Genomic DNA, 21,626 nt, shown 5'->3' with positions numbered 1-21,626 from the left:
TACGTCAATAACCGAATATTAATATTACAGCACTCACTTTAATATGCTCCCGTGGTAGCCACGTGACTTCGCACCCACACGCACAACACAACAAACAAATCCAACTTTGCCTTCGCCCTTTCACTCAATCAATCTAACACTCCAATTTTCATTTCACTTCTATAAACTTTTTTTATATCAAAATTCACTACTATAAAGTTGCGTTGTGGTACCAATTCAATTGAATTTGATTATTATTATTAATACAGATAAAATTATTCGGTTGCAGAAAGCATCTATAGCACTCACTCACTGTGTTCGTTCATTTTCACTCTCAGACTCAGAACCAACGCAGCCAAAACCAAAACCAAAACCAAAACCCTCTTTCTCTCTACCTCATGACGACGTCGTTTTCATCAGCGGCGCTCAGAGACCCCAAACTTCAGATCCCTACCTACCACACCCTCAGCTCTTTATCCGCCGCCACTTCTCTCAATCGCAATGCTCTCTCCATCCCTTCCTCCACTCGCTCCTCCACTCTCATCATACGTGCTGTTTCCACGGTTCATATTCTCACTTTCCTTTTCGAATAGTCTATAATTACAATAATTTTATTTTTATTTTAAAAAAAATATTATTTGAATAATTAATATGTAATTACATGTTGGTAGCTAGAATTTGAATTTAGTTGAATTTATGGATTTTATTTTTGAATTATTTATTTGTAGCCTGCAAAGTCTGAAACTGCAACTGAACAAAAGAGGAGTAAAGTTGAGATATTCAAAGAACAAAGTAATTTCATAAGATATCCTTTAAATGAGGATATGTTAAATGATGCACCTAATTTAAGCGAAGCCGCGACACAATTGATTAAGTTTCATGGCAGTTATCAACAGTATAATAGAGATGAACGTGGTTCAAGGACTTATTCGTTTATGATACGAACTAAGAATCCTTGTGGTAAAGTTTCAAATCAACTTTACTTGACTATGGATGATCTTGCTGATCAATTTGGAATTGGGACACTTCGTTTGACTACTAGACAGACGTTTCAGCTTCATGGTGTTGTTAAGAAGGATCTTAAACATGTAATGGCTACTATTATTAGAAATATGGGATCGAGTCTCGGTGCTTGTGGGGATTTGAATAGAAATGTGCTTGCTCCTGCTGCTCCCATTTTCAGGAAAGATTATCTATTTGCTCAACAAACTGCGGAGAATATTGCTGCACTTTTGGCTCCTCAGTCTGGTTTTTACTATGATGTTTGGGTAGATGGGGAGAGAATTATGTCAGCGGAATCGCCTGAGGTAGTTCAGGCACGAAATGACAATTCTCACGGTACAAACTTCACTGATTCCCCTGAGCCCATTTATGGAACTCAGTTCTTGCCGAGGAAATTCAAAATTGCAGTTACAGTGCCGACTGATAACTCTGTCGATATTCTCACAAATGATATCGGTGTTGTTGTTGTTACTGATGATAATGGAGAGCCTCAAGGATTCAACTTATATGTAAGATTAGTTTAAATAACGGTTGGTTTATAGTCTTTTCTGTCATCAGTCTAACTGGGATTTTGTAATTATTTTTGCAGGTTGGTGGGGGGATGGGAAGAACGCATAGGATGGAATCCACTTTCCCCCGATTGGCTGAACCATTGGGTTACGTGCCAAAAGAGGATATTTTGTATGCAGTGAAAGCAATTGTTGTTACACAACGAGAAAATGGGAGAAGAGATGACCGCAAGTATAGTAGAATGAAATATCTGATCGACTCTTGGGGAATAGAGAAGTTCAGAAATGTAGTTGAGGAATATTATGGCAAGAAGTTTGAACCTTTCCGCAGCTTGCCGGAATGGGAATTCAAAAGTTATCTTGGATGGCATCAGCAGGTTGATTCTCTAGACAAGTGTATAATATATTAATATCAATGTATTTATGTTTTCTTGTAGGTAACTCTATTATTGTTTGTTGATGCATGCCATTCATAGTTGCCCGGACTTCCACATGTTGAGAAAGTTTTTGGATAGATAGACTTTTGACTTGTATGATGTCTTTTTCCTGAATTGTCTTTTTCCTGAATTTAATAGCCTGATATGATGAGAATGGATCTTCGTGCACGCCATCTCACCTGAAATGTGTACACTTATTTTGGTTCTGTTTTACCTGAAAAGGTATGATAGTCATAGCATAGAAACAGACAATATCTGGCTGAGTAGTTAAGTGAAGCTAATAGTTAGTTCTGATTTTTGGGTGCTTCTTAGATTTTGCTTACCCCACACTGTGTGACTATGCGAGAGAAATATAGCCATATCTCCTTTATATGCGGCTAAGTAAGGCGCTGGTATTTTATTCTTTGGTGTGATACTTTATTTGGCCAAACTATAGCTCCAGTCCTTATGTAATGTTGGCTAACTAGATTTTATCTTCCAGGGTGATGGCGGTTTGTACTGTGGGCTTCATGTGGACAATGGTCGTATTGGTGGAAAAATGAAAACAGCACTGAGGGAGGTTATTGAGAAGTATCATTTGAATGTTAGGTTAACTCCAAATCAGAACATTATATTGACTGATATTCGTGCTGCATGGAAACGCCCCATCACAACCATTCTTTCTCAGGCTGGTCTGCTGGTGAGATGTTCACAACTTAATTCTTACAGATTAATAGATTATATACCCTTGCCCTGATTGTTTATGTTAAGCTATACTATTTGTTAATAAAATGTTGAATTGAATCTACCTGTCCTTGCTCAGTTGACATTTGACATTGTTTGTTAATGTTAACTCTACAATGTGTCATTTAGAGGTCATAATTAGTAGTTTCATCCTTTCACACTATGTTGGGTTTAGAACACCTAAGAGTGTGTTTGGATGGGAGAATTTTTTGAGGTAAAGTAATGTTTTGAGGGAATTCAAATGATTTGAGATGAATTTCATTGTTTGGATGAAAATTTGAAGAATTTTCAAAATGATGGAAATTTATGAAGTATTTTGTTCAAGTTAAATTTAGAGAATTTCAAAATGACACCTAAAACCAAAGAATTTGAAATTTCTTCTTCTCTATAAACTTTTAAAAATTACTAATTGATCGTAAAATCTAAAATTAGTCGAAAAACCTAAAATCGACGATAAACGCTAAATCGGCCGAAAATTCAAAAAATCGGCAGAAATAACCTACAATCGGCCAAAAGCTTAAAAATCGAATATAAATTCTAAAATCGGCCGAAAACCCAAAAAATCGGCAGAAAAACCTAAAATCGGCCAAAATTCCAAAAATCGACTATAAGCCCTAATATCGGCTAAAAACCCAAAAAATCGGCCGAAAAACCAAAAATCGACCGAAAACCCAAAAAATTGGCCGAAAACCTAAAATCGCCGAAAATCCAAAAAATCGGCCGGCAACACGAAAAATCCGCAGAAAAACCTAAAATCGTCCAAAATTCCAAAAATCGACTATAAACCCTAAAATCGGCTGAAAACCTAAAAAATCGGCCGAAAAACCAAAAATCGACCGAAAACCCAAAAAATCGGCCGAAAACCTAAAATCGGGCGGCAACCCGAAAAATCGGCAGAAAAACCTAAAATCGGCAAAAATTCCAAAAATCGACTATAAACCCTAAAATCGGCCGAAAAACCAAAAATCGACCAAAAACCCAAAATCGGCAGAAAAACCTAAAATCGGCCAAAATAAAAAAATCGACTATAAACCCTAAAATCGGTCGGCAACCCGAAAAATCGGCAGAAAAACCTAAAATCGGCGAAAATTTTAAAAATCGACTATAAACCCTAAAATCGGCTGAAAACCCAAAAAATCGGCCGAAAAACCAAAAATCGACCGAAAACCCAAAAAATCGACCAAAAACCTAAAATCGGCCAAAATCCAAAAAATCAACTATAAACCTTAAAATCGGCCGGTAACCCGAAAAATCGGCAGAAAAACTTAAAATCGGCCAACATCCCAAAAATCAAATATAAACCCTAAAATCGGCCGAAATCCAAAAAATCGGCCGAAAAACCAAAAATCGACCGAGAACCCAAAATCGGCCAACATCCAAAAAATCGGCCGAAGAATCTAAAATCGTCCCTAAACCCAAAAAACTCGGCCGAAAACCTAAAATCGACCCAAAATCCTGAAATCGGCAATAAACCCCAAAATCGGCCGAAAAACCTAAAATTGACTATAAACCCATTTTTCGGCCGATATTAGGGTTTATAGTCGATTTTTTGGTTTTTCGGTCGATTTTTCGTTTTTTGGTCGATTTTAGGGTTTATAGTCGTTTTTTGGAATTTTGGCCGATTTTAGGTTTTTCTGCCGATTTTTCGGGTTGCCGCCCGATTTTAGGTTTTCGGCCGATTTTTTGGGTTGTCGGTCGATTTTTGGTTTTTCGGCCGATTTTTTGGGTTTTCAGCCGATTTTTGGAATTTTGGACGATTTTAAGTTTTTCTGCCGATTTTTCGGGTTGCCGGCCGATTTTAGGGTTTATAGTTGATTTTTTGGATTTTGGCTGATTTTAGGTTTTTCTGCCATTTTTTGGATTTTCGACGATTTTAGGTTTTCGGCCATTTTTTTGGGTTTTCGGTCGATTTTTGGTTTTTCCACCAATTTTTTGGATTTTCAGCCGATATTAGGGCTTATAGTCGATTTTTGGAATTTTGGCCGATTTTAGGTTTTTCTGCCGATTTGTTGGGTTTTCGGCCGATTTTAGTGTTTATAGTCGGTTTTAGGGCTTTTGGTCGATTTTAGGTTTTTCAGCCGATTTATGGTTTTTGATCGATTTTAGGTTTTTCCGCCGATTTTTTTCGGTTTTTCGGCCAATTTTTGGGTTTATGGTCGATTTTATTAAAATAAATAAAATTAAATGAAGGAAATTCAATTACATTATCCAAACAAAGAATTTTACAATTGATGGAATTTCAACACTTTATCCAAACACTGGAATTTAAAAATCAAGGGAATTCAATTGAATCAATTGAATTGCCTAGTATTTAAAATCCCTTGAATTTCTAGAATCCATCATCCAAACACACTCTAATTGTTACATGCCCACATTATATTGACTATTCCATTTTGTCAGGGATAGCCATTTGTATTTTTTAGGTGTTCATAAATCTTGTTAATTGCTGCTTTTGCGATGACCAATTTTTTATGGGGGATAATGGCGAATGTTTTCCACTCAATTTTGACTGATGCTTATTCATAAGGAATTATGGAAACCAATTTTAAGAGATAATCTAAGTTATACTATATTACTCCTAATACAATCAATATATTACGAGATGCTTTCATATATTCTAACACAAATTTACTTTATTATATTTGGTTGAACATTGGTTAATTTCTTGCCTTCATGCTAATGGTTTGTTTTATTTAGTTTTCTTTTCCCCTTCTATACTATTCCGGTTTTGCAGTGTATATTGTTTTATTTTTCATTATTAGGCCTATAATACCTTGTTTTGCTGTGAACAGCAACCAAAATATGTAGATCCCCTTAACGTAACGGCAATGGCATGCCCAGCTTTCCCATTATGTCCCCTGGCAATTACTGAAGCTGAGCGTGGGATACCAAGTATTCTTAAGCGTATTCGAGCCATGTTTGAGAAGGTATTGCTGCCTGATAAAAGTCTCGTATTGAAGTAAATGATACTATTGATATGATAGAGATCACTATTTATGAAACTTTCTAATTATCTCTTCTGATTTCAGGTTGGTCTGAAGTATAGCGAATCCATAGTTGTAAGGATAACTGGCTGCCCTAATGGTTGTGCTAGACCTTATATGGCTGAACTTGGTCTGGTTGGTGACGGCCCAAATAGCTATCAGGTTTGTTAATCACTGGTTCAACCCACTTACGCTTAGTAGAAAATTTTAAAAGTCCATCTTGACCACCTCTCTCTTTCTCCCTCCTCCCGATATAGGTTTGGCTTGGAGGCAGCAGTAACCAAACATCATTAGCTCGAACTTTCATGGACAAGGTGAAGCTTCATGACCTTGAAAAGGTTTTGGAGCCATTGTTTTATCATTGGAAGCAAAAGCGTCAATCTAAAGAATCATTTGGCAACTTCACATCCCGACTGGTAAATTGTGCCTTTTATACTTTTTGTTGCATCTTGGAGCCTTCTTTTTAACTTGCTTATTAATATTTAAAATGATTATTATGAATGTTAAAGTGAATGGTGTGTTTGTCCAAAATGACACCATTGTCTGTTTATAGGGATTTGAGAAGCTTAAAGAATTTATTGAGAAATGGGAAGGTCCAGTAGTACCACAAACAACACGCCACAACCTTAAGCTTTTTACCGATAAAGAGACATACGAAGCAATGGATGGGTTAGCTAAGCTTCAAAACAAGAATGCTCATCAGTTGGCCATCGAAGTTATCTGCAATTATGTTGCTTCCAACCAAAATGGAAAAGGTGAATCATATAATTGACTTGGCCAATGAAGATGTATTTGATGTTGCATTTTGGTTGACCGGGAATGGCGACTGAGCAAAACTCTCTCGGTGCTGTTACTGTATGGTAACTGTATGGTAACCCTGAGGATAGACTAAATTAATGTTTGGTTTTACTTGATTTTGTATAAAACAAGCTTTCAGCTAGAGTCTTTTGGTGCTTTATTTTCATTATGAGCTTTTCTGAAGACAAAAATAAGTCTCTATCTTTTGGGTTTACCACAACTTCATGTATTTCTTCAATTAGTCCTGTTTGGCAAAAATCTGTTGCTCAGTTTTGTTTTTGCTCTATAAAGTTAATCAATCAGGATTTACTAATTGTAATAATAATTAGTGATTAGCTACATATTATGGTGTATCTGGGAACCATACGATGTGTTGGGCCGGATTACAAGTATCTAATTTATCACGATCTACGTGCACTTGCTCTGTTTTTACTTTTTATGATGGTGATGATGATGATAAATTTTGCTCTTTAGGCCCCCTCAGGTTGGTCTCATATCTCCAAAAATCCAATTTTGCCCTTCACATGGGCATAGATCGGAATTTATATTTTGAACCGCGTGCTTTTATTAGGATACTATGAACTCAATCGTTACCAATATGCTCTATATTATGAACTTTTCTCTCCCGACCCCCCTCATTTCTTTTCTACCCCCCAAAAATCTAATTTTGCCCATTGCGGTTTGAAAAATTTTTGCTAACAAACTTCGGTTTTTACGAACCGAAGTTTTTAAACATGGAAAAAAAATTCGGTTTATATAAACCGAAATAACATATACCCCCCAAAAAGAAGAAAAATTTATGTGAAAATTCGTGTAGAACTACCCGTGGTAAATTTAGCATATCTCTCTGAATATAAGTCGTATGCTAATGATTTTTAATCCAGTGTAAAGAAGACAAAATTTAATACAATATTGACACCGGAATTGTTAAATTTCATTAAGTATAGTATGAGCAAATCTACCTACAAGTTTGAGAAAAGTTTCTGCAAAATGTTGTAGAGATACCTGTGGTAAATTTATCATAGATCTCTGAATATAAGTCGTATTCTAATTATTTTTAATCCAGTGTAAAGAAGACAAAATTTACTACAATATTGACACCGGAATTGTTAAATTTCATTAAGTATAGTATGATAAAATCTACTTGCAAGTTTGAGAAAAGTTTATGCCCTGTTTCTGTACCAGTACCCATTATTTGGTCAAACTGAACCAATTGGATAGTTAACCCTCAAAACAAAAATTATATTTGTATTCTTGACACCCTAAGCTTTCCAACGAGTGATCGTTTACTCAAATTGGACATCGTTTAGTATTTCAAATAAATTGTGGAAGTTGAGGGTCTCATGCATAATTTATGTAGGAAAGCTGGAAAAAAATTTGGAACACAATATTTCGGTTTATATAAACCGAAATTTTTTAGCATGACAAAAAAATTTGGTCCGTATAAACCGAAGTACCCCCAAGGGCAAAAACGAAAATTCAGGGGGTAGAAAAGAAATGAGGGGGGTCGAGAGAGAAGAGTTCCTATATCTATCTATATATTATATGTTTAGGAGTTTCTCTCTCTTGATCACTTTTCACATGTGACATCCTCTCATTTATCATAATCCATGTGGCAACTTGTGAGAACATATTTTCCTATGTGGCAACCTTTGAGAATATCTTCAATAAAAATAAAAATTATGTGTGGTACTCATATAAGAAGGAACTAGTATAACTTACCCGTGCTATCGCCCGGGTTAATGTTCTATGAAAAATATAGATCATTTTTTTTCACACATGAAAAATATGGATTATTAAAATTTTAATATTGTGATTTTTTTAATTATTTGTAAAATTAATTTTATATTTAATGTAATAGTTTATTTAAATATGATAAAGTATCCAAATTTTGGAGATTTTAAGGAGAAATGGCAGAATGGAGAGTGACACTCCACTCCGCGTTCCCAACTCACATGTTCATATATTTGTTCTTTTATTTTCATAAAAAAAGGGTCATTATGCAAAAACTAATCTAACGGTTAATATATTTGTTCTTAATTGTCATCTCTCTCCTTTAGACATTTGTTTTCTCCAGGAGTATTTTATCTCATGTCCCCGTGTGAAAAAATTTCACATTTGAGAAGCAAAATGGGGCGATTTTAATTTTAATATTATTTATTTAAAAGTAATGAACAGTAAAATTGTTTGTCATTTGCTTGACACAAAAAAAATTTATATAATTTTTTTAAGTGGACTGGGCAATGGGCTTAAGGAAATATCCAGTAAGCCCAATTAGAGTAAGAAGGATGATAGACCCAAATCAAGTAAACCCTAAATACCCAATAGGCGATAAGAAGCTAGGGCGTGACCCGCAACGACGACGCAACGCCAAGAGGGGTGGATTCTATATTATTATAAATATCTTCTCCTTCCCTGCGTCAACCGCTAGCTTAAGAAGGAAGAAATCAACTTCCCATAACTGCCATAGCTTGGAGACCAAGGTTACCATCCCTATTTTCACGCTGTATCACCGAAGAAGGTGTTGAGGACCGAATTTCTAGGAACCATAGCTTGGAGAAGAAGACTTAGCGGTCTATAAATAGCTTCACACTCTCATTTGTTAGAAGAGAACATTCTGACTTATAAAACTCCCAGGGTTGTTGGGATTGAACCAAGTGTAATCACATCATTTAATCAATAATACAACCCCCTTTGAGTTTTTACCAGAACATTTTGGCGCCCACCGTGGGGCTGCGGTAAAAACATTTGTCCCAGCCTACCACATCAAACTAGACAGAAATTAAACATCTCCACATGGCTGGAGAACACGGAAATAACGATAATTCTAGTGTCAGTACTTTGTAAGCCGCCGTCGTGGAAATACGGCGTTTGCAGATTCAGATTGCGGCCATTGAGGCCGAAAGAGCACATGAGAAAGAAAAAGCAAAGATGATTTTAGAAGAGGAGGAAGGAGAGAGCGTCATGGACGTACAGCCTTTGGCACAACACTTATGGGATACTTAAGTCTTAGAAGCAATAAAGGTTCCTCACCTTCCTACTTTTGACGGAAAAACGGACCCTCGGGAGCATTTGATGGCAATAGGAACACAAACTGCCATAATCAACGCTCCGGAACACCTAAAATGTAAATTACTAGCCGGCACCTTTAAAGACGTAGCCTTGCGCTGGTATATGAATCTTCCAAGAAATTCAATAGAAAGTTACGCTGATTTTCACAAAAAGTTCATCCACCAATTCGCTGGATCAAAACACGTGAAAGTCACGTCAACTAGTCTTTTTTCCATTCGCCAAAACCACAACGAATCGTTACGCAGCTTTCTCACCATATTCTGCGAGGCCACCATTAAGGTTTCGAATCCAAACCAAGAGATGTTCGTGGCGGCTTTCCACAACGGACTGAGAGCAGGGCATTTCAACGAATCCTTAGCCCAAAAACCAGCATCATCAATGCAGGAGGTAAACAAGAGAGCGGAGTGTTACATAAAGGGCGAAGAGAGCAACGCCGAGAAAAGGCAAAAAGATGCCAAGGAGAAAGAATATGTGAGCCGTACTACAAAAGCGCCAGATCACCAGCGACAAAAGGCTGGAGGCCATCAAGGAGACTCATGGCAAAGGCGCCATGGTAAGCCCTACCATCAACCATCAAGAAGAGAGTTCAGAAACCATCCCGCCAGTGGAGAATTTACGCCATTAAATACGTCAAAAGCTTACGTATTAGACGAAATTCTTGCGAGCGGGTTGGCAAACCTCCCCGCCAGGAGAACCACCAATATCCCCATGGGGCTCGACGACAACGCCTGGTGCTCCTATCACAGATGCAGAGGTCATTCTACGGAGAATTGTTTCCGCCTGAGAGATTTGATCGAGGAATTGATAAAAAGCGGCCACCTCCGGAAGTTCATTGAAGACGCCGCACATGGCCGAGTCGTCGTGCCCAAAATCCCTAGGAAAGAACCGCGGAATACTCCCGGGCCAGGTAAGGAACCTCCCAAAGGAAGGATCTCTGTGAATACAATAGCGGGGGGATTCTCAGGAGGAGGCGAGTCAAGCTCGGCGAGGAAGCGATATGTGCGCCGCGCAATCTCAGAGATATACCTCGTGAGACAACCGCAATCGCTCGCCATCCCAGATTTGGCATTCACAGCAAAAGATGGACTTAAGGTGGCACCTCACGATGATGACCCTTTGGTAATACAAGTCCAAATCCTGAACTGCGACGTAAAGAGAGTATTGATCGATTCAGGAAGCTCAGCAGATATTATGTACTGGGAGGCCTTTTAAGGCCATGCAATTAGCAGAGGAACAGTTGTAGCCATACGCCGGAACTTTGGTTGGATTTTCCGGGGAGCAGGTAGACGTGATGGGCTACGCCTCGTTACTCACTACCTTTGGAGAGGGGAATAACGCCAAGACTATCAAAGTACGATATCTGGTAGTCAAAACTCCATTCACCTCCTACAACATTATCATCGGAAGACCAGCTTTCAACACCTTGGGCGCGGTTATGTCCACCCTATAGCTAGCGATTAAATACCCCCTAGATAACGGAGAAGTAGGAACAGTTAGGGGCGATCAAATACTCGCCAAAAAGTGCTACGAGTCCAGTCTGAAGATAAGACATAAAAACTCCAACTCAAGTGTAGTATCTGGGGGGAGACAAGCCGCAGTTCCGGGTGGCATAAACATCATTGAGAATTCAGATATGGATCCCAGAGAAGAATTTCAAGATAGGAGAGTAAGCCCCATAGAAGACCTGAAGCAAGTGCAAATTGGCGAGCACCCACACCAGACAACCAGTTTAGGGACAACGTTATCTTACCAAGAGAGAGAGAAAATCATTAAAATCCTTAAAGATAACGCTGACCTATTTGCATGGAAGCCTTCAGACATGCCAGGAATAGATGAAGGGGTGATTACCCACAAGCTATCAATATCGCCCAACACTAAACCAATCTCTCAAAGAAAGAGAAAGGTAGGAGAAGAAAGGCGAGTTGCGATAGCAGAAGAAGTAGAGAAACTAAAAGAAGCTGGATTCATTGAGGAAATAAAATACCCTTCGTGGTTAGCAAATGTCGTCATGGTGAAAAAAGCCAACGGAAAATGGAGGATGTGCGTAGATTTTACGGATTTGAATAAGGCGTGTCCCAAGGACCCATATCCGTTACCCAACATTGATAGGTTGATAGACGGCGCCTCTGGATGCAAAATGCTAAGCTTCATGGACGCCTACTCCGGATATAATCAAATAAAGATGAATCCCGCAGACGCCCCCCACACAGCCTTCATGTCTAACACCTGTAATTACTTTTACAACGTTATGCCTTTTGGGCTGAAAAACGTGGGGGCGACATATCAAAGGCTGATGGACAGGGTATTTTCCGAACAAATAGGAAAGAACCTGGAAGTATACATTGATGACATGGTAGTGAAAACTTCCGAAGAGAACCAGCATGACGAGGATCTTTTAGACATCCTGAGATCGGTAAGAAAATACAACATGAGGTTAAACCCAGCAAAATGTTCTTTCGGAGTGCAAGCAGGAAAATTCCTAGGTTTCATGCTCACCAACAGAGGAATAGAGGCCAACCTTGAAAAATGTCTAGCCATCATAGACATGAGAAGCCCTACTTCCGTAAAAGAGGTTCAAAAGCTAACAGGTAGAATAGCGGCGTTGTCCAGGTTCCTATCATGCGCGGGCGAGAAAGGTTTTCATTTCTTCACATCTCTTAAGAAAAACGAAAGATTTTCATGGACGCCTGAATGCGAGGAGGCTTTCAAGCAACTAAAGGAATTCTTGGCATCTCCGCCCATCTTGACGCGCCCATTACCAGACAATACTCTTTACCTTTATCTTGCAGTTTCCGATAGAGGCTTAAGTTCAGCTTTAGTTCAAGAGGTAGAGGGCGAAGAGAAGCCCATATACTTTGTAAGTAGAACCCTTAGAGGAGCGGAGATAAGATATCAAAGGATTGAGAGGCTATCTTCGCGGTAGTTGTCACGGCCAGGAAGTTAAGACAATACTTTCAAAGCCACAAAGTAGTTGTTAGGACAGATTACCCTATTAAGAATGTCCTCAGAAAGCCAGACTTAGCGGGAAGGATGGTAGCATGGTCCGTCGAGTTGTCAGAATTTGACATCACCTTTTCTCACCTAGAGGGGCCATCAAGTCTCAAAGGTTGGCCAACTTTGTATTAGAAATGTCTACCCCACCAATAACTGAAAAAGCTTCGCCTTGGACCCTATCGGTTGACGGAGCCTCCAACATACGGGGAAGTGGAGCTGGAATAGTATTAGAGGGACCAGATGGCATTATGATAGAACAATCATTACGTTTCGCCTTTAAAGCTAGCAACAATCAAGCCGAATACGAAGCTTTGATAGCATGAATGAAGCTAGCGAAGGATATGGAAGTGAAGGATTTGAAAGCCATGAGTGATTCCCAACTGGTCACCAACCAAGTATCAGGAAAATTTCAAACGAAGGAGCTACAGTTAATCAAGTATGTGGAGGGGGTACAAAATCTAGCTAAATGCTTCAACTCTTTCGAATTAGTTTATGTTCCCCGCGAGCAAAACATGAGAGCAGATTTACTGTCAAAATTGGCGAGCACGAAAAAGCCAGGAAGTCATAGAACCGTTATCCAAGAAACCATCAAAACTCCCAGCATTAGCGGAGAGGATCTGATGATGGTGATAGAGGAGGAAGATTGGAGGTCACCCATAATCCGATACCTCCAAAAGGACGAACTCCCGAAAGAAAGGGAAAAGGCGTTCAAATTAAAGAAGATGGCGGCATGGTACTCCATGGTGGGGGATAAGCTATACAAAAGAGGATTCGCTTCCCCCCTCCTTCTGTGTGTTAGCAACGAAGAAGCAAAGCACATTATGTCTGAAGTACATGAGGGTTCGTGCGACAGCCATATTGGTTCAAGAGCTTTAGCAGGGAAGATATTAAGAGCAGATTTTTACTGGCCGGACATACATGATGATACCGCCATGTACGTAAGAAACTGCGATAAATGTCAGCGACATGCTAATTTACATCACGTACCAGGAGAGCCACTGAAGTCAGTGTTATCCCCATGGCCTTTTTTCATGTGGGGCGTGGACATCGTTGGTCCATTTCCAGTTGGTTACAAACAAGCGCGATGGATCATCGTCGCCGTGGATTATTTTACAAAGTGGATAGAAGCAGAGCTAGTATCCAGTATTTCGGCGGAACAGGTTAAAAAATTTTATTGGAAGAAAATCATTTGCAGATTCGGATTGCCCAAATATATTGTATCGGATAACGACACCCAGTTCGCCAGTGAAAGAGTCATAGAATTATGCCGAAGCAAGGGAATCCAAAATACCTTCATATCAGTGGAGCATCCTCAAGCTAACGGACAGGCGGAATCAGCAAATAAGGTTATACTAAGGGCATTGAAAAGGAGGCTAGCTAGCAAAGGCGAGGCCTGGGTAGCCCACATCTCGCTTATTCTTTGGTCGTATCACACTACCCCCCAATCATCAACAGGAGAAGCACCATTCACAATGGTCTATGGTTCAGACGCAATGATCCCTGTCGAGATAGATCCTCCTAGTTGGCGCAGAGAAACCATAACGCAAGAAGAAAACAATAGAGCCCTGGAAGAGAATCTAGACATGATTGAAGAGAAAAGGGAAAGAGCACATTTCAGGGAATTCACCATAAAGCAAAGAGCTGCTAGGCGTTATAATTCCAGAGTCAGACAAAGAAAGTTTCAAGAAGGCGATTTAGTTTTGAAAAGACCCATGGGAAAAGACAAAGGAGGAAAATTCGCTGCAAACTGGGAAGGTCCTTTTCGCGTGCAAGAAGCCTTTGAGGGATGAGCATATCGTTTAGAAACAATGGAAGGAAGGACTCTGCCCAGAACTTGGAATGTAGCAAACTTGAAGTTCTACTACAGTTAGCCATGGAGCGTCACACCATTGATGGAAGAGTGAAGTAAACTCTGTTTCTTTTCAGCACTATTTAAAATTCTGATGTACTAGAATCATTTCCATCAATAAATAAAAACAATGAGACACTCTTTTCTCCCGTGCAAACAAGAGTTTTTATTGAGGCTCATTGAATTTCAAAATATCAGGGGTTTTATTGTATGCATGTCTATTTTTACAATCAAAATATCTGAGCCAATAAAGGTCACACACACACACACACACCATATATATATATATATAAAAAAAAATGGTTATCTCGAAGTTGAGCTCTGAATCTTTATTAAAGATCAACTCAGATGTGAGCTCTGAACCATAAAAAGAAAAATGGTTATCTCGAAGTTGAGCTCTGAATCTTTATTAAAGATCAACTCAGATGTGAGCGCTGAACCATAAAAAGAAGAAAAATGGTTATCTCGAAGTTGAGCTCTGAATCTTTATTAAAGATCAACTCAGATGTGAGCTCTGAACCATAAAAAAGAAAAATGGTTATCTCGAAGTTGAGCTCCGAATCTTTATTAAAGATCAACTCAGATGTGAGCACTGAACCATAAAAAGAAGAAAAATGGTTATCTCGAAGTTGAGCTCTGAATCTTTATTAAAGATCAACTCAGATGTGAGCGCTGAACCATAAAAAGAAGAAAAATGGTTATCTCGAAGTTGAGCTCTGAATCTTTATTAAAGATCAACTCAGATGTGAGCGCTGAACCATAAAAAAAAAATGGTTATCTCGAAGTTGAGCTCTGAATCTTTATTAAAGATCAACTCAGATGTGAGCGCTAGACCATAAAAAGAAGAAAAATGGTTATCTCGAAGTTGAGCTCTGAATCTTTATTAAAGATCAACTCAGATGTGAGCGCTGAACCATAAAAAGAAGAAAAATGGTTATCTCGAAGTTGAGCTCTGAATCTTTATTAAAGATCAACTCAGATGTGAGCGCTGAACCATAAAAAAAAGAAAAAAAAGAAAAATGGTTATCTCGAAGTTGAGCTCTGAATCTTTATTAAAGATCAACTCAGATGTGAGCGCTGAACCATAAAAAGAAGAAAAATGGTTATCTCGAAGTTGAGCTCTGAATCTTTATTAAAGATCAACTCAGATGTGAGCGCTGAACCATAAAAAAAAAAAAAAAAAAAAAAAATGGTTATCTCGAAGTTGAGCTCTGAATCTTTATTAAAGATCAACTCATATGTGAGCGCTGAACCATAAAAAGAAGAAAAATGGTTATCTCGAAGTTGAGCTCTGAATCTTTATTAAAGATCAACTCAGATGTGAGCTCTGAACCATAAAATGTTAAAGGCGAGGAGGACACAACCAAATCGTTTGTAACGCCAGCAGAAACATTCTACATGCAGCGAAACAAGGCGACATATCATAGCGCCATATTAGTTACAATCGCCAAAAAGGCAACAGGTATAAAGTTATTCACAAATGATTCATAATTATGTTTAAAGTGTCAAAGACATCGCAGGTGCAAGAGTGAAAGTTTCAAAGGCAAGAATGATAGAAGGCGTTACCTCACAACGTAATATGAAACTCATCCGCAATATTATGAAGACAGGAAATCAAACAAGTAAAGAAATTAATAAAGACCCCATGAAGGGCAAGGTGTTCAAGCCACAAAAGGGCATACAGAAGTAATTACAAAAAGCCACAGAAGGGCATGATAAATCCATTACAACAAAAGAGGAAAAAGCACTCATTCATGGGGGACATAAGGGATGAGCTTCCCATCAACAATCCGGTTCATTGCATCAGCCTCGCCTAGGCGCCCAACATCTAAATCCGGGAAAAGCAGCTTGACCTGCTCAATAGCAAAGGAGAAACCTTCATCATACTGGTTGGCAGCGTAGAGCTGAAGCTCGGTGACATCATTCTCCAACCGGGTCTTCTCATCACCCAAGGTTCCCGCAGAAAATACCGCCTCATCCCTCTCCTTGGAAAGCTTAGAAATTTTCTCATCTTGAGCAGCAGCATTCTCCTTGAGCTTGGTCTCGGAGGCGGCATAGCTTTCCTTAACCTTAGCCAGTTTCTCCTCATATTCCTTCTTCAACATCTCCGCCTCTCTCTCCTGGCTCTCTTTCAACTTCTGAATGTCCTTCTCCAATTTGGTCTTGGTCTCAGAATATCTCTTCTCAATGTCAGCAAGGTGGTCGTCAACTGTTTTCACCTTTTGCTTCGCCTCCAGAACTTCCTGCTCCTGGCGATTTGATAGCAAGTAATTAAGAAGGGTACCCTTGACCTCATACTCCAGGGCTTTCTTTCTCAAGTCCTCCGTGGGAGTGTTGGTGAAGCGAGTCATATCGCCTACCATAGTCACCCCCCTTTCAATAAACTCAAAAGGGTCAAAAGAGCTCCAAGAGAGGGAAGCAGCTGCATTGGCGTCCTGGGAGGAAGGTTGAGAAGAACTAGAAGCCACACCTTTGTCTTTGGCAGCGCCCCCGGCAGGTTGGGGGGTATTCTTTGTTTTTTGCTTTTTGGTAGAAGGCGGGGCGACACCCTCGGTCTCCGCTACTCCAGCAGCAGGTTTCCCTGGGATGGCGACACTGATCCGCCCATCATGTTTCTTCTTACTTCGCCCCTCTTTCGTAACAGCTTCCTCCACTTGCAGCTGCTTCAAGGGGTCGTTTACAGCAACAACAGGATTGACTTTCTGCTGGCGAGCTTTAGCCAAAAATGTTAGCCTCTCCTCATTCGAGATAGTCCTCATTCTCTCTACAAAAACAAGAAAGGCAAAGAAAAACGAATTAGCAATAAGGCGAGATCAATATTAAACAAAAGAAGGAAATACAAATTCATTACTTACGTAAATACTCTTCCAAGGCGTCACTATTACCCTCATACTTAAGGATCTCAGCGGTATCCATGAGAACATAGGAATCAAGAAAGTTGACGGTATCTTGTTCGAAATCACTCAAGGTCTCAAATATGGTTCCCTTGATAAGTCTAGGGTTATCCGTCCAGTAAAAGGGAAACAGAGGATCGTCAACCTCGTCATACATCAAATCGGGGAATTTCTCATCACAACGAACCCGAAGGAAGGAGTCTTTAAAGTTCTTAAAATTAGAAGCATACAAACTGAGGAGACGACGGTTAGGTTGACTACTAATGGAAACTAAAGAGTGAGGCTTTAAGTTTTTTATCTGATAAAAGGAGAAGAAAACACCAATAGAGGGATCCAGGTTAAAACCTAAACACATCACCTCAAAGGCTTTTATGAAGGCCCAACTGTTAGGATGAAGCTGGGTAGGGGCGACATTGATAACTTTCAACATCTCCGCCTCAAAGGCAGTAAAGGGAAGCCAGATGTTAAGAGGTTGGATTACATTGGTATAAAGATAAAAATAAGCAGGCGGGGTGTCATTTCTAGTAGTTACAAACTCGTTCTCACTGACGGGTTCGGTTATAATTGATTCTTCATGAGAAGGGTCGGAAAGTTTGACGGTTTTCCTAAAGCTTCTCACCATTTCCATGCTGGTATACTTTGAGGAGACTTCCATGGTAACAGGAGTATAACCAGCAACAACCAAATCGCGGCAAGGGTTCTTCCGCTTTCCTGTGATAGAGGAAGGGGATATTATGACGCAATCACTGTCATTACTACTATCACTATCACTATCATCGTCACTATTACTACTTCCTACATCAAAACCCCACAATTCTGAGTAAAATCCTCGGCGGTTAAGTACGCCGTTAGCCCTAGTGTAATGGGCGCGAACTTGTCGCGCCCACTCAAGATAACCCGGGGAAGAAATAGGCACTTTCCCCTCATTGTCATCTAGTTCCCTCAAAATAACCATTCTATTTTCTAATCAGAGAGATTATTAGGGTTCGTACCTAGGGCAGGATCAAATTAGCGAAAAGGAGTAAGGTATAAAAGTAAAATACCTTAAGAAATTGATAAAGCTTGGAGCAAGAAACTGGAAGCGTCCTAACACGAAGCGTTGAACAAAGGCTTGCTGGAGAATTGGAGAAGGGTATGTGATAGGAAATACTGATTCGCGAGGAGAAATAAGTAAAGGGAAAAAGAAACAAAAATGCTACTTATAAAGGGGTAACCTTTTCGTCTGATTGAAGTCCAGAAGTTGAAGCAGGTAGTATCGCACGCGTCGTCGGATTATATACGTGTCAAAAGCGTGTATCTCGAGAGTAAATTTTGGAAGATTTATCGTCAAATAGTTATTGTCCTAAAGGCGAAGTTGGAGTCGCCAAACTACTACCTCGAAGTACACAACGCCTCTGAAATGACCACGCCAAAAATACGAACCTCGCCTTTTTAAGGCGTAACAAAAAGTTAAAAGGGAAACGCCCAAGAAGAAAAGATTCAAGATTAAGGGGAAAGTAAAACTCGGAAACAATAAATTCAGTCCTAGACTGAAATAGAAATCTTTATTAATTTCGAAAAGTAAAGTACAACAATGGAAAGCAAAGTTACAAAGGAAGATGAAAAGGCTAATCCTAGATCCTATCAATCGGATTCTGAATCCTTCTGTGCAGGCTCAGGAGTTGTCATCTTGGATTCCACGGTAATCCGGGATCCATCTTCTTCACCCGATGAAGAAGCACGAGAAGAAAACTCGGGAGGAACGTATGTCTCCAGAAACGAAGCATAATCCCTATCAGTGCTATCAGAATCAGAGGTATCAGAAGAAAGAATGATGACCTCCACTTCTTTGACCTCTTTAGACCTTCGGGAGCGAGTAGAGTTAGAGGTGGTTACCTCCACCCTTTTCTTCCTTCGCTGAGGTTGAGACTTCTCAGCAATGGGTGCTTTGGTATTTTTCCTTTCCATCGTAAGGATTCAGAACAAGTTGATAAGAATATGAGTTGAGCAGTTGATATTTATAGCCAATTATGCTTAACCCTAGCATCGTTATTAACGGTCGTAATTAATGCTTGGACGGCCTTAACCACTTTGGTTTGACTGCCTCGAAAAGCGTCATCTTTATTTTTCCAAGGAGTCAAAGTTTTGACCCATTTAAGCTAACGAAGATTGCATAAGAAGGGCGATACCAAGAAGAAATAAAGAGCAGCGCATAATGGAAAGGAAATGATTGAAATTCAAATTACTGCAAAGGAGTTCAAATTACAACAAAAGGGAATACAACGAAAGCAAAGATACGAACGGAAAACAATAAAAGTTTCAAAATACAGAAGCAAACTACAAACATAAGAAAGAAAGGCATAAAGGGAAAGGCGAGCAAGCAAAGACTTCATGGTATTGTAGAACTCCCCAATTCACCAGCATCGGCGACGACGATACGATGCATTTCCTCCAATGCCCGTTTCACCCTTTTCGCCTTCACCATGTTTTCTTCGATAGGCTTCAAATCTTCTCTCAGCTCGCCTTGTTTGTCCAAAAGGTCCACCAGAGAGTGACGCCTGGAAATCAGTTTAGTAACATCATCCCTAATTTCACCTTGAAGAGCCCTCTTTCTCTTCAACATCGGCTTCATTTCTTTGTTTAACATCGTCAAACGGTCATCCACTCTTCGCTCTTCATTAAAGCATATTCCCAGAATTTCCTCCTGCACGCCCATGGTTTCTTTCGTGATCTCTATCTGGCTATCAACAGCTTCAGTAACTTCGGAATGGCACTCCTTGACGTTTTCCACAACAATCACAAAGGAGGCACTATCTTTTAACTCCCTCTCCAGACGCAAAACACTATCGAGAAAGCGTTTCTCCTCCTTGGTCAACCTCCAGCAGTAGTCATTAAGTTCCTTGACGAATTCCAAAAATTCACCAAAATCCTCCATCAGGTCCTCCGTACTTATGGTCAGCATACGCCGGAGTCGCTTGATGACGGGAGAAGCGGGAGATTGACCACATTCAAAGGGAGGATTTTTGGGAGACATAATTTTGAAAAAGAAAAACTCTTAAAATCGAGCAGGTGGAAAGGATGAGTCGATCATGTCGTCGGATGCTTCATTTATAGATGAAAAATTTCATCGTGGCAGCAGTAAGTGGGGAGACGGTTGATGGATACTGCATAGGGATGTAGGAACATGCGTAAGGAAATGGAGACGTGACGAAAATTATTTCGCGCCAAAACACTGAAAGAAAAAATTCGAACCACATTCAAGCACTTCACTCCTATGGACTTCGTGCTTGGGGGGCTGTGGACTGGGCAATGAGCTTAAGGAAATATCCAGTAAGCCCAATTAGAGTAAGAAGGATGATAGGCCCAAATCAAGTAAACCCTAAATACCCAATAGGCGATAAGAAGCTAGGGCGTGACCCGCAACGACGACGCAACGCCAAGAGGGGTGGATTCTATATTATTATAAATATCTTCTCCTTCCCTGCGTCAACCGCTAGCTTAAGAAGGAAGAAATCAACTTCCCATAACTGCCATAGCTTGGAGACCAAGGTTACCATCCCTATTTTTACGCTGTATCACCGAAGAAGGTGTTGAGGACCGAATTTCTAGGAACCATAGCTTGGAGAAGAAGACTTAGCGGTCTATAAATAGCTTCACACTCTCATTTGTTAGAAGAGAACATTCTGACTTATAAAACTCCCAGGGTTGTTGGGATTGAACCAAGTGTAATCACATCATTTAATCAATAATACAACCCCCTTTGAGTTTTTACCAGAACATTAAGCATATCTCATTTGTTAATGTGCAAATTTTAAAAAATGTATCTATTTGTTTTTATTTTTATTTGTTTATTTTACAGTGATGTATGGAGAATAAAAATAAAGTAATACATGATATTATTGCTTTTAATTCAGTGTGGTACTCATATAAGAAGGAATGTTCTTTTATTTGGTGTTCTTCTCAATCAAAATTTAATGCTAATTCAAAAATAATTATTCAAAAGGAAACAATTGAATACATTTTAATTTTTTTTAACAACATTACCAATTCTCTTTAATTTATCTTTACAATCATTATGAATTATTATTATTATATATTTTTTTGACCAATCCATTTTTATAATCTATTTATTCACATTTGATTTTTTTCATAAAAATTATAATTCGAAATCTACTTTTAAATAAAAAAAAATAATGTTTATTTTTAATAATATTTAAATGATGTTGTAAATAACATAAAACGTATCCATTTCAAACAAATAAAATAAAATAAATTAATATAAGATTATCTATATCTATAACATTAATAAAGGGAAAACACTTCTTTTGGTGTAGGATTTTTTTAAAATACCATAAATACCCTTCCCTTAGTATTTTTTTTCACACCATAACTTCCAAAACCAACTT

General features: G+C 39.1%; 3 protein-coding genes across 3 annotated transcripts; 2 read left to right on the top strand and 1 right to left on the bottom strand.

Moving 5' to 3' along the window:
* The first annotated feature begins 9 nt into the window (after nt 1–9).
* On the top strand, nt 10–6,836 carry LOC123917676 (sulfite reductase [ferredoxin], chloroplastic). Its single transcript, XM_045969452.1, is given in 9 exon segments — nt 10–542; nt 708–1,490; nt 1,571–1,867; nt 2,409–2,606; nt 5,443–5,577; nt 5,680–5,796; nt 5,892–6,050; nt 6,188–6,319; nt 6,321–6,836. Coding segments are annotated over 9 exon segments (2,130 nt in total). The 5' UTR covers nt 10–377; the 3' UTR covers nt 6,465–6,836.
* A 2,671-nt stretch (nt 6,837–9,507) lies between these two features.
* LOC123914851 lies at nt 9,508–10,716 on the top strand. The gene has a single exon (XM_045966018.1). It carries the CDS (start codon nt 9,508–9,510, stop codon nt 10,714–10,716), a length of 1,209 nt encoding a protein of 402 aa, XP_045821974.1.
* Nucleotides 10,717–15,959: 5,243 nt separating this feature from the next.
* LOC123917675 lies at nt 15,960–18,197 on the bottom strand. Its single transcript, XM_045969451.1, has 2 exons — nt 17,203–18,197; nt 15,960–17,111 (listed from the first exon to the last, which is right to left on the bottom strand). The coding sequence occupies exons 1-2, from the start codon at nt 18,194–18,196 to the stop codon at nt 16,096–16,098; spliced, it is 2,010 nt and encodes a 669-aa protein (XP_045825407.1). The 5' UTR covers nt 18,197; the 3' UTR covers nt 15,960–16,095.
* Between the last annotated feature and the right edge of the window lie 3,429 nt (nt 18,198–21,626).

This window comes from Trifolium pratense, linkage group LG3, assembly GCF_020283565.1.
Source record: "Trifolium pratense cultivar HEN17-A07 linkage group LG3, ARS_RC_1.1, whole genome shotgun sequence".
NCBI classification, from domain to species: Eukaryota; Viridiplantae; Streptophyta; class Magnoliopsida; order Fabales; family Fabaceae; genus Trifolium; species Trifolium pratense.
This window is presented reverse-complemented; position numbering and strand designations above follow the sequence as displayed.